The sequence below is a fragment of the Mytilus californianus genome, unplaced genomic scaffold (genome assembly GCF_021869535.1).
Source record: "Mytilus californianus isolate M0D057914Y unplaced genomic scaffold, xbMytCali1.0.p SCAF_8, whole genome shotgun sequence".
NCBI lineage: Eukaryota > Metazoa > Mollusca > Bivalvia > Mytilida > Mytilidae > Mytilus > Mytilus californianus.
Window position 1 is genome coordinate 33530604 of NW_026262734.1, and position 14620 is coordinate 33545223.

Genomic DNA, 14620 nt, shown 5'->3' on the forward strand with positions numbered 1-14620 from the left:
TGAATTATTGCTAAAAAGACAATTCAACAATAAGTCTGCCTCATATCTTTACTTAAATCTAGAAATTGACACGGAAGTCGGTTGAAAACAAAAAGAGATGATTTCAGCTTTCCATTTCTATTTCTATGTAGCACCATTCAATCAGCGCCTACATACGGAGTATATAACTCCCAATTGATATGATATTCCAGAGCTTGCGTTTCCTATCATGATTTCATTTTCAGAGAGTTTCTTATACAAGGAAGCTGTTAAACCAAGAGTTCCAAGTAGTGAAGTTGAAGTCATTCCTTCGATGATTTTACAGACGCCATCCCGATTTGGTTGACCGTTATGGAATATCTATTTCACAGATGACGGATACGTTCTAGTTGTCGTAACCACATTCTCTTTTTCTTTTCCTCGAATGTGACATCACCAATTTAAACTTATCACCAAATTTGTACTTGCATGATCAACATGACGGGTTTCGCATGTTGAACATGATATGCTTACCCTTCAGATCACCTAAGATCACCCCCGGTTTTTGGTATGGTTCGTGTTGCTGACTGCAGTCTTCAGTTTTGTTTGTTGTGTTTTGTATACTGTTGTTAGTCTTTCGGTCGTTTTTCCTTTTTTGCCATGACGTTTTCAGTTTTTCGTCGACTTATGAGTTTGAATATCACCTTGATATCTTTCGCCTTTTTTCTATAAAGGAGAACATTGTTTTCTTATTCAGGTAATCCAGATATAGAATGCTGTGATGGCAATAAACCAATTTCCAGGTAGGTTAATCTTTCACACATGATCAAATTTGTCGTTTATCCTACAAAACATTATAATTAAGAACATATAAACAATTATATTCCTCCGTTTGCACGCACTAAAACCAAAATATCTAATTGACTAGGTGAAAAATAGTTTGTATGCAAACTTTTGTCAAAAATCACCGTGGGATCAAAACTGTATCGTATGCCCTTAATCGTACTAATCGTGTACGTTAAAACTATTTTCTCACTCAAAACGAGGTTGTACCAGTTTTTCTCTTTAAACGACTACCTACTATTTTCTCACTCAAAACGAGGTTGTACCAATGTTACTCTTCCAACGACTACCTACTATTTCAGAAGAATATTGTACTATTACCAGCATAATAGAAATTAAAAAAAACCTCTTTAATGTTAAGTTTCAACAAGGTGTAACTTAAAATATTTTGCTGTGCCTTTTCTTAGAGTGTTATTTATTTTTAGACCTGAATGTTTTTCATTCAAAGTTCCAAAAGGTGAATTCGAAACAACGTGTATGAGTTTTGTCAGATCAGATTCAGCGCCGTACAAACAATGTGGACCAGGTATTATCATTTGCATAATGAGAAAAAGAAACAAACTTAAGGTTAAAATTATAATTCAGGAAATCTGTTTTCTTTTTAAGGCTGAATGAAATATTTAACTTAATGTGTCAAGTCTTAAATAGACCTTATCGCTATTTGGGAATCTGCGATACTTGACCTGAGAATCTGGCGACACTTGAACTTTTGAGGTCATACAACAATTACTCTTCCTTTGTGGCGTCAGACATTTTATATTGTGACGTCAAAATTTTACGGGAACCTTTGTGATGTCCAGTAATGGCGGACATATAGCGATAAGGTGTATTGCACTCCTCAAAATGTAGGCAATTCTGTAGAATTGAAAAAGATATGAAATAAGCAGCAAATTTTGTTATTACACAAACTATAATTTGAAAGCGATATCAACGGAACAATTTTCGCGATATATGGTAGGAACAGACAGTAAAAATGTTTGAAAGGTTTTGAAAGAACGTAATTCTACCCCTATTAGCAGCATCAGAAAACAAATTTGGAAACACGAATAACGTGCTAGAATAGTCAAATCAGATAGAAATCTCCGTTAATCTTTTGGATATATAAATATCTGTCTTTACAAGAAAAATAATTAATATATAAACAGTATCGTATCAAATATGCTTGAGGCTGCAGAAAATTATATTACTTTATCGGTTGACAAGATAACCAATTTCTTTAATACTCGAAAAGTATACTTTTAAGTAGGTCTTTCTTTATTCCTTTTAAAGAAATGACAGAAATGTCATTAAAAGCTTTAGAGACTCACGTGTTTTTTTTGTGAGGCATGTAATTATAGCATAGATTAGCAACTTCTTGAATCATTCGACAAACTAACTTCTTCAGGTACACACAATTTATGAATTTGTATGAAGCATAGGAACACTAGATGACAAACTAAAATTAACGACGGATCTTATGTTGTGTTATCTTTAACAATAAATTCACGTTAGTGAAAAGTTCTACAAATGAGGCCAATGATATGGCTTTCGTGAAATTCTTAGTTCAGTTAAGACATGTATACTTTGTGCTATATGCCATTTTGTTTTTCTTTGTTGGCATATTTGTTTGTTTTTGTAGTGATTAAGATTAAAACACAATGTTGACTTTTGTACCCTTATTTTTTTACATTTTTACCTATTATGTCTGTTTGTTTTGTTCACACAGTGTTGTCAATATAATGGAATTTTATGCGACTGTCATACAAGTGAGAGGTTTAGCTTGCTATAAAACCAGATTTAATCCACCATTTTCTACATAGGGAAATGCCTGTACCAAGTCAGGAATATAACAGCTGTTCTCCATTTGTTTGATGTGTTTGAGCTTTTGATTTTGCTATTTTGTAAGAGACTTTCCGTTTTGAATTTTCCTTGGAGTTTGGTATTTTTGTTATTTTACTTTTTTTGTAGGTGAAAGAAATCAGATGAATCAGGCCACATCCTATTTAGATTTATCTGTTGCATATGGAAGTACAGAAGAAGATACGTCTCGGATTGTTGACCAAACCACAGGTTAGTAATCTAGTTATAAACACTCAAAAGATCTCAGTCCACAGGCAAAATAACAGTGTGTAAACAATAGCAGTCTATTTAAATGTTAAAAATATTCATCATTTCCAAAAACATCACATATGGTTGAAAATACCGGTAATTTGATTTAGAAATAGTTCTATTTATCATTTTGTGAACTTATTTGACCAACCATGATCACAAGTACAAGTAAGAAAAGTATAACCTTCTACCTTTAGCGTATGAGTGTTTGAAATAAGGTAAATTAAGGCGGCAGTAGTTTACCGATGTTCAAATCTCGTCAATGTATTAGGAAGAGACAAATAAAGAAAACTAACAGAAATTGAAGGAATCGAATGAACTCCAAAAGGAGCGAGACCGGGTGCGTAAACAGGATACGCGTCTCCTATTATACATGCAATACCCGCCATGGAAATTCACACTTAGTCAAAATGTCACAATCGGTAAAAATTAAAGATCAGACTACTATACTGGTAACTAAATATATTAGACCAGGAAAATATGTCGCTAGTGAGTTTAGACACAGACACATCGTATCGATCAACCAATTCGTGATGGTGACCGTAAAACTTATGTACTGTCGATTTCAGTCGTTCTTCCTCATAAATCTGTTGGAGCAGTTTTTGTGTAAGGAGCACATACCTGTTAACAAAGTCTGTATAGTGTACATTCACGGGCATAACGTATTAACTGAGATATGTAAACACCATACGATGGAGCTAGGGTATGTAATTGCTGAGAAATGGGAAGTTGACGATTGGAAATTTGAATCATCACGTTTGTCAGAAAATGCGATAAAATTCGCAAAAATAGGATACGTTTTACTTTGATTTAATTCAAAATAAGTACTGGAAAAGGAAATTATTTTCTACCGACATTTTAGACCACTTTTTAGTCCTACTGGCTTCTAGTCTCACAATGCTTTTCTTCATTTTAGGAAAACTTGTCAGTGGTGGTCCAAAGGGCTGTCTTCTTCCTGATGGACCTTCCGAGGATTGTATGGGTAATTCCGGATGTTTCTTTTCAGGTGAGTCAATATTATTAAACTAAGGACGTAAGTTTATTGCCATTACAGAAGTTGTTGATTGATTGATTGTTGACTGCTTAAAATTAAGTGGTAACTATATACAGAAAATAGAAAACCTTCTATTGTGGAGGAAGAAAACGTTCTTCAATTAGGATTTGCCTTCCTTTTGTTTGTTGATAATAATGTATCGAATATGCAGACAGTTAAACACGTACAAATTAAACTCTATCTCTGCGCAATTACGAATTGTCAGTTTCCTGCTAAAAGGGGGATTGATTTATTGATTGGTGACTTCTTCACGCCGCATCAGCACGAAAAGGGGTATATCGCGGCGAGCGCTATTTATATATTTAAAAAAAGGCAGTTTTAAAAATCAGACAAAAAGTATTTTGATACTAGTATACTAAAACATTAATTTAAAGCGAACTTACATGAAAAGCAATACAAATCAAAACACTGGACGACCGTGGAACAAATATGAACTCAGCGACAACTATTTTGATAATGATTGTCAGCATATAAAGAATACATTAATTTTTTTGACATGACAATATATCATAACTCTGAAAGTGTGTAAACTGGGCCGATTAGCTCACAGACTGATTCAGACTTTTATGTTAAGTTATTATTAATGAGTTTAATCATTATTATTCTCAACACAGACATTTGTAATTTTTAAATTTCAACTTACTTCAATCAGGAAAAAACTTAACGGACCAATCACATTCATGTTTTTGTAGATATGCAAATCAGAAAAAAATATGTCATTTTGTACAATACTTTTAACATTAAAAGTTCATTTTGTTTTGTATCACAACATGACCTTCTGAAGTTGAAGGTGTAGCGTATCATGCATTGACCTATAGTAGTTCAGTAATATTGTCATTAATTTTCGGTTTTAAGGTTAAACTAAATAAATTCCAGTTTGTAGCGTTAATCCTAGCAAAGTCTGTTTATTTCTAAGTCACAAGCCAGATTTACTCTATTTAAGAAAGGATGCTTGATAGTCCATTTTTTATTGAAGATTTCAACATGGAAATGCACTACGGTCGTCAAAATTTCACTCAAATATCGCGATTGGTAAATTTACAAAACTATAGGATCTACCTCTATCAAAATTAAAGACAAACAAAAGACTGCAAAAAATATTTCGATTTAGTAACAAAATGTTCTAAAATTGATCTATATTTGTCTTTTCTCTGACAACTTCATTAGTAAAATTTAATGTTTTTTGTGTGTACAAAATGTGTTGTGACGTTATCAATATCTTCCAGTAATGATTCATTTAATATTTAAATTTGGAACATACATTAAAGGAAAAACGAGCTGTAATATAAGAATTGTCATATATTTCGATAAGAATCGTCTGTTTATAAAAAGTGTCAACATCCCTTTTTCTTATGTACATATAAGACCTCATCATTTCTGTGAGAGTAGGTCGAACGAAGAAGTACTACACTGAAATAATTTTATATCTAAAGTGTTCTTCTTTCAGCGTGATCAAAAGTACGATCAATTTCATACACATTTAATTCACTCCAGTGCCATTTTCAAAACGTCTTCCAATATTTACTCTTAAATTCAAAGTATCATGACTTCCTGAGTGAATTTGATATTTAAGAATTTTATGCTATCTCCTAATATGTAAATAGATGCAATGTTTGCACACTTATTCAAGGAGTGTACTTGGTATTCTGGACTGAATTGGATATTTTTCTAGGTTTTTAATGTATGGAACCTTGCATTTTGTTAGAACTAAAACACAATCAAAATACAGATTCGTATACATGTGTATTGTCCGTACATAGCAATTTGTAAAATGGATAGGAATTCCACCTATTGTACACTTTGCAGTTTGTAGAGACATCTTATAAATACATGTTTATGCCATCACCATGAAACTTAGATCAAGCTTTTTGTTTGTTTTACTGTGCATTGTTGTAATGTAGTAATGGAAAGCTAGTGGTCCGGGAACACAGTTATCGTCCTTTGACTTGTCTACAAATATAGTCCCTCGTTTGGACAGTTGAATACTTGCCAATTTTTTTCTTCATGTTTTATGCCTCAAATAGCAAGTAGGGGGATGAAATTACACTGTAAAAATCTTTTGGCCATGAATTTTACAGTAAAGTAGTGATTCGGTCCAGTTGAAAAAGGTAAAAAAATAGTATATTTGAAGCTGTCAAATAGAATTCAAAACCCCCTTAAGGCATCTTGGATTTTGAAGTAGCAGAAAACAATTGGTCTAGATCTTTAATGAAATGTGCAAATTTTGAGAGTAATATGTAATTCATGTTTAAGACTTTTCATGTTAATATAGAAAATTATGTTTTTTATCATATTTACGGCTAAAAAACACAATATTTTTGTTTGGTTCTTTATTTTCAACTTTGCAATATAAGGGGAGATAACTCAGATAGTAGGGGAGATAACTCAAATAAAGTAACTTTTATAATAGAAAGTGTTGTGTATTTACCTATTTTAATATGTAGCAAGAAAACAAGTCCGGTGAAAGTCCAAATGTTCATATTTTGAGTTACAGCTGATGGAGAAAGTTTTCTACAATGTTCATACATTTTGTCCCAAAAGTAGTACATCACACTGTGAAAAATGTTTTGAGAAGTGCCTGTGCACCTTTTATTTTTTCTGATTTATTTTCTAAAAGAAATGCACCACGAAATAACTGTGTTATCGGGTCTAGTGCTGTAATCGATGTTACATTTTATTATATGATAACGGGATCTTATGAAGCAGTTTTAAAAGTTCCTAATGGATTGATTTCTTTTCTATGAGAAAAAAATTCAATAACTCGAGTAAAAGTGTATGGATCTCTATGAAATTTTAGCACAAGGTTCCATACCACAATGCAAATGGATTGTTTTTGGGGGTAATGACCCAAACCGTTTAGGAATTAGGGGCCGAAAAGGATAAAAAAAACTAGGATTTTCTGGTTTCTGGACAATAGATTGAGTGAAACTCTATGGATTGCTATTCGATTGTGCCACAAGGTTTTATACCATTAAAGGAAGGTTGGGTTCTTTGATATGCTAAATCTTACAGTGTAATTAGATTTTTTTATTTTGGGACCGGTTTTCAAAATGGTCTACAGTGGGGTCCAAAAATAAAATTTGTTTGATTTCAACAAAACTTGAATGTATGGGGTTCTTTAATATGCTGAATCTAAATGTGTATTAAGATTTTGGATTTTGGGCCCTGTTATTAAATTGGTCCATGTTGAGTTCCAAGGGTCAAGTACCGTTGGATATTGGACCATAATAGGTAAATGCCCAATTTCTAATTTTTAAGTTCTTAAACAAAAGAGGGACGAAAGATACCAGAGGGACAGTCAAACTCATAGATCGAAAACAAACTGACAACGCCATGGCCAAAAATAAAAAGACAAACAGACAAATAATAGTACAGATGACACAACATAGAAAACTAAAGACTTAGCAACACGAACCCCACCAAAAACAACCTTCATTTTGTGTCAGAAACTTTGCTATGTGAAATATATAATCACAATCCAAATTCAGTGCTGTATTGCACAATTAATAGAAATTGTAAGTAAAGTCATAGTTAAAAATATATATAGCATCAAATCAACCTAATTTTAGATAAGACATTATGAATAAATATATTTTGAAATTTAATCTACATTATTAGATATTTTGAATATAGTTAAAGGTAAGTTTTGTAGTTTTTTAATGACTTTGTATTCAGTCTTAAATCTGTAAAACCCATCAGAATGAAAGTTTCATATCTTCTCTCAATTATGAAATGGTTAGGTAGAGCTGTAAATCTGTTATTTCATGCTGATAAAGGGACCGATATTATTACTTAACAAACAGATGTTTAAAACAAAAAACTGAGTTTGTTAACATGAAGGGATGATTGTGTCCAGTTTCTGATATTACCACTCCAGGACAGGAACAATAAAGTTAATTAAAATTTTGTTTATTTTAACATTTTAAAGCTAATCATGGAGATTAAAAATTAAAATGAATGAAGGAAAGTGTGTAATGTATTATTTCCCTACACATTAGCTAATGTGTGTATTTGTTTGATTATTTTGTAATTCTTTGTTTGTTATATTTCAATGTATTTCATGAGAGCCTCAGGGAAGATTAGTCTACAGCTTACTGTGTAACCCTCTTTAAATAAAGCATTATTATTACTATTAAAGAAAATTGAAATTTTATTTTGGCTTCCTATAAAAACTTCACACAATTTGTGTTACATATTTACATTTGTAATTAACTAAATATTCACATTTATTAATATGGATAAGTGTTGTGCATTAACTATTAATTCATTCATGCAGCAATTACCACCTATTATTAAGAAAACAAAACATGTGGTATTCATCAACAAACATACTTATAATTGGAGTGACAAATTTATTTGAAAATTTTGTGTTTTCTAAGTGGTATGACTGATAAGCTGATTTTCAATCCATCATCATTTTGATGCGATTTTGTAGGACTACATCAATGAGAAATGATATTTTAGAAATTGTTTTTTTTTCATAATTGTGGGAATTGTTTTTAAGAACTTCGTGATAGGTTTGTTTGTTATTCTGCATAAATTAATTTTCGGAATTCTCTCTCTCTCTCTCTCTCTCTATATATATATATTGATGAAGCGAACCCCTTGAAAAACTTAGCTTATATTGTCCATTAATGAATAGATTAATTAAATTCTTGGTGTACTTGGATATGCTGAATCAGTCCATTTCGGGGTTCAAAATTAACCTTTGTTTGATTTCAACAAAAATTGTATATATGGGTTCTTTGATATTCTGAATCTAACCTTGTATTTAGATTTTGAATTTTCGGTCCTGTAATCACATTGGTCCACATTGAGGTCCAAAGGGTCCAAAATTAAACTTTGTTTGATTTCATCAAAAATTCATTTCTTGGGATTCTTTGATATGCTGAATCTAACCGTGTATTTAGATTTTAGACCATAATAGGAAAAAGTCCAATTTCAAAATTTTCAGTTCTTTAACCACATTTATTCTGTGTCAGAAACCTATGATGTGTCAAATATTTAATCACAATCCAAATTCAGAGCTGTATCATGCTTGAATGTAGTGTCCATACTTGCCCCAACTGTTCAGTGTTCGACCTCTGCGGTCATATGAAGCTGCGCCCCGCGGAGCGTTTTATTACAAATACAGAATATATTTTTGTTTGATTCAATTTTATCAACTTTACTATAGAAAGGGAAATAATTTATCATATGTAACTTTTATAAGGGAATGTGTTCTTGATTTACCTATTTTGTTTTGTAGCAGGAAAACGAGTCCCGTGAACTAAATTTTTCTTTTTATTTTCTAAAACCATATAGTTCGAGAAACCTTCTCATATTTTATCTTAAAATTCAATTTTTTTGGTTTTCTTTATATCAGACAAAATTGTGTTTTCCATGTATAATCTTTGCAAAATCTAACAATTTTGCACAGCCTGTAGCTTGAAAAACTCCCCGTGACCCATACTTTTCATTATATTTTTGAAAAAAAGCATGATATAAACTACTTTACTGCAAATCATTACAAAATTCAATGAATTTTAATTTAGACGCCCCATCTACCTTAAGCTATTTACAATGACATACTTAGGTTAGGATGAAGTTAAACGATTATGAAAATTTAAGAAAGTGGGCTTTCAACAAATTAGTATCTTCGTTTGTTTATGTTTCCATGATTTGATTGGAGGTCCAATACACAATGACAGACCACATAGAAATAATAATAACCTTACCCTATATAGATTACTGGATATTGGTTAGGTTTGTTTCCCCCTTTATGGCTACACTCCTTCCTACCGTTCCATATCACATCATAACCAGCACACAGTATGATATACAAATCTTTTAACAATCTGCCATAAGTATATGAGTAAATTTATAAAGGGAATTCTGAGATATTTGGTCATTGAGTAACCTTGATCTGATATTGTTTATATTTATGAAGGTTTCTTGATTTGTACGTTTTATTTTAGCCACATTCGTGCATTTTTCCGTACAATGTTTATGTTCTTACGTCACAGCTAGAGTTGATCGTTCGATGACGTCATCTACACCGATTGACCTAGGGTAACTCATTCATAAAACAGCCCAATCAGCTGACAAACAATAAATTTATATTTTACAACGGGTGTGTGATCAAAGCGTTTAAATAACGTCATATAAGTATTTTTCTTAGATTTTATGCGTTTGAAATATTGTAACCGAATGTTTCATTTTCATTAGATAACTGTTTCTGTTTCATTTTGATAGCAAGCAATCAATTGACTTTTTTATATGTTTTCTATCTGTTGATAATTGAAGTTCCATAGTTTACTGCATTACTCAGGTTACTAATATAGTCAAATCCCAATGGTATGTCAAATGTTTTGCAACTGATAATATTGGCATGTACCGAAATGTCTGTAAATGCATATTACAATACTTTCTTTTATGAAACCTTTTTGTGCTAATATCTAATGAAATTAAATGAAACCGGAGAAGAAAAAAATACCAATTATAAAAGTGGAAGGGAATTTCCATTTCAGGAGATACAAGACATTCAGAAGTTCCAGAGCTTACCACATATCATATCCTTTTTCATCGTGAACATAACAGAATAGTCGACATTCTTTGTAAATTGAATCCACATTGGACTCCAGATCGCCTGTTTCAGGAAACAAGGAAAATATTAATAGGAATATATCAACATATCGTTTACAATGAATACTTGCCAATTGTACTAGGAAGAGGCCTAATGAAAAAGCTCGGCATACTGCCAACAACTAAAGGCTACAATACACGATATGACAAAAATATTGATGGAACCATTCGTAATTCATTTCCTGTAGCACCTTTACGTTTTGGACATGCACAAATTATCAACCATCTCGGATCGGCTAACAAAGACCGAAGTTTAAGAGCCAAAATTCCACTAGAACAAAATTTTTTCATAACAAGAGCTACTCGCGACGAGAAATTATTTGGAGTTGATGGAATTAGCAGATGGATGACAACTGAGTTAGGTTTTCACGCAGACAGGTTTATAGCAGATTCAATGAGAAACAAATTATTTGAAACAAGACCAGGAAATGGATTTGATTTGGCAGCAGTTGACATTCAACGTGGTAGAGATCACGGGATACCGTCATATAATGCTTTTAGAAAATTTTGTGGTCTAAAGCCAGCCGGCTTAATTAATTCTGGACCTTTTGGTTTGCCTGATCACGATCCAGAAGCAGCAAAGTTACTTTCTACCATTTACAAGTACGTATATTTTACTATAATAAATAGAAATTAATTAAGATCCTCGAACTTATATGGAAATGTCAATAGAAGCAATAAAATAATGTCTTAATATTTGATATTAATAGTAATATGCATCAAATGTGCATTTTGGCAATTAATGTCTCTTCATTGGTGCTAGAGAGGAGTTTAAGAATAAGACTGAATGAATCAACTAATCCTTTAATCCACACATAGTCAAAATGTCACAATCTGGAATAGAAGTAATGATGTATGCATATGAGGAGACGCCTATCTTGTCGACGGACTTGGTCTCATGATTTTTGGAGTTCATGCCATTCCCTAAGTTTTCTTTTTTTACCTTGATTTGAATCTTCTTAATAGTTTATGAGATTTAAACATCGGTAAACTATTGCTTAAATTTATGATATGTGAACTTACATCAATATACTCTGTCATGTAAATCATTTCTAAATTGACTATTGATTTGAGATTCGCAAATATTCTTTACTGGCTCTGACTAGCCATCTCAAGCAAAATTGATTTAATGTCCAAGTGATGCTTTCAAAATCTTTATCTGCTGCAATCCACTACGTTAAACAATTCTTATAAAACTTTTGTATTAAGTCATGCATAACTATTTGTGAAAGAAACTAAAATTTATTATTGTCATCATTACAATTACTGTCAATTTATTGGTTTAAACTTGCCATGTTTCCTCTTCCTTTAACGTTTGTTTTACTCACAGACATCCAGACGATATAGATTTAATGGCTGGTGGTATTTCGGAGATAAATATGAAAGATGCTTTGGTCGGACCAACTTTTGGTTGTTTGATGGGACTACAATTGATGTACTCCAGAGTAGGAGATAGATTTTTTTATGAAAACGAATTCTTACCAACAGGATTTACTCCAGGTTAGTTACGAAATGATAGTTTCAGACCCATAACTTGACGGATCACGCCATACCATATAGCTAAAAATGACCAAGGTGTAAGAATAAAACGTATAGCACGAGTTTTGTAAAACTTAAATGTCTTTGACAAACTCGACAAACTCTTGGTAGAATATCCATATATGCCGTTAACTTTATATTTTCAATGATGTTTACCAGTGTTCTGTTTAATTGCCATAATTTCACATACGATGCGTTATCGTAGAAAAAGTTGGGGCATCATCCCAGTTTCAAAGAGAATTATCATATTGATGCTTTCAATCTAACATGTCGCACTTTATAAATCTCATGCGTCCAAAGAGCTTTTCTAGATTTATCTGGAACGCTCAAAGCCGAATATTTGAAAGCCAAGGATGTATAAGAAAAGAAATAGATGAAGAGCTGTATGACCAAAAAGGACCTAAAATAACAGCCAAAAAGCGCTTTATTCGTACACAACAGCTACAGACGATATAAATTCCCATTCTTATAATGGAAAGATAACTTCTGAAGAATGTCAGTTTTCAGCAAAGCCAAATGATACAAGATGAATGACGAAAATAATACTTAATAAATCAGGTGTTTCGAAACGCTTTTTCTATTTTTCTGGACATTGGTAAATTAGTTTTTTTCTAGATTTATGAACATATGGTAAATTAGTGTTTTTCTAGATTTATGAACATATGGTAAATTAGTGTTTTTCTAGATTTCTGGACATATGTATGCCCCCACCGTAGTCAAAATGGGCACTAAGTGTTTCCCTTGACCGTCCGTCCATCCGTCCATCCCATTTTCGTTTCCGCACTCTAACTTAAGTTTTTCTCATCGAAATTTTATGAATCTCATACACAATGCTAAGAACTAAAACTCGCATACAGTGGTCGAAATTGTGCAGTGAGTAACTTGCCGTTCTAGAGTTATGCCCCTTTAGAACTTGGAAAATTGCATTTTTTTTGTTTCCGCATTCTAACTTGAGTTTTTCTCATCGAAAATTTATGAAACTCATACACAATGCTATAAACCAACACTCGCAGACAGAGTTTGAATTTGGGCAGTGAGTCACTCATTGCTCTAGAGTTACCTCCCTCTATAACTTGGAAAATTGCAAATGTTTTTGTTTCCGCACTCTAACTTCAGTTTTCCTCGTCGAAAATTTATGAAACTTATACACAATGCTAAAAACCAAAACTCGCAGACAGAGTTTGAATTTGGGCAGTGATTCACTCACTGTTCTAGAGCTACGGCTATTTATAACTTGGAAAATTGCTTACCTTTTTTCGTTTCCGCACTCTTACTTAAGTTTGCCTAATACAAATTTTATGAAACTCATACACAATGCTAAAAACCACAGCACGCAGATAGAGTTCGAATTTTTGCAGTGAATCATTTACAGTTCTAGAATTATGCCCCTTTTTAACTTTGAAAATTGCAAAGCTTGAGCGGGGGCATTCGTGTCCTCAGACACATTCTTTTATTTAAATTAGTGTTTGTTATCTCGTTTTTACAGCACAAAACAAATTAATCAAATGACATACAGGTTTTTCTAGTGGTTTATACAAATAAAACATCTAGTAAAATGTAGAAGTACAAATGTAGTTATAAAAGTTAATATTAGCATTACAGACCAAAGTTAGCCAAATAAAAAATGAAAACTTTTATAAATTTCGTCCATCAAATAATGTGTCATATAAACATCAACATATAATCAGGTATTATTTCATATGTTCGACCCAGATACACAATTTGTTTTTTTTCTGTTTTCAGATCAGCTTGATATAATAAAGAGCCAAACACTGTCATCGTTGTTTTGTAGAAACTTTAAGATGGGCGTAATGCAACCAAATGCTTTTGTATCATTACTTGCAGGGTAAGTTACCGTAACACATTGCTTAAGACATATGTCATAACATTACCTTCATACCGTTGTTAACAAACAATGCATGGCAATGATGTATGGCATTGAGGGCCATATGGCAATTTACTGACAGGGTGGTCATCATAAATAAGCATTTCGTTCGAAGAGGAACTATTCATTAACCTGGCAAAGACATGCCTTAAAATGAACAGTTACCTTGTGAGATAGGACATTAAAAAATCCAGCTCAGCGTGCCAGCCTAAAACAGACGAAACTATCTTCATATAAAATTAAAATGGCATTGCCCTAAAAACATGGGATATTTATCACTAGACAATAGACAATCACCAATCAGTTTATTCGTTTGGCCAATATCCGAATTTTACACATATTTACGCACATAAGATAATACAAAGTTGGTGATGAATGTCAGTTGTCTAATGCGCATCTGGTGCAGTAAAAATTGTACCGTTAATGTTATTGTTTTCTTTCGGCATCTGAAAGTCTGAAAATGAAATGCTCTTTGTTATTCACTTCATTAAACCAAAGTTGTTTGCTCAACAAAACATTTTAATTAAAATATCAGAAAATATTGTAATAAACAATTTTAAAAGAAATTCAAATTAACGTCACATATAAAATGTAAAGAATATTGATTTAATATTCATCTGTTCATAGTA

General features: G+C 32.3%; 1 protein-coding gene across 1 annotated transcript; it reads left to right on the forward strand.

The window, feature by feature from the left end:
* Nucleotides 1-739: 739 nt before the first annotated feature.
* LOC127711983 (peroxidase-like protein) lies at nucleotides 740-12072 on the forward strand. The gene is made up of 6 exons (XM_052218138.1): nucleotides 740-761; nucleotides 1250-1327; nucleotides 2749-2850; nucleotides 7577-7582; nucleotides 10867-11170; nucleotides 11898-12072. The coding sequence occupies exons 1-6, from the start codon at nucleotides 740-742 to the stop codon at nucleotides 12070-12072; spliced, it is 687 nt and encodes a 228-aa protein (XP_052074098.1).
* Nucleotides 12073-14620: the final 2548 nt, after the last annotated feature.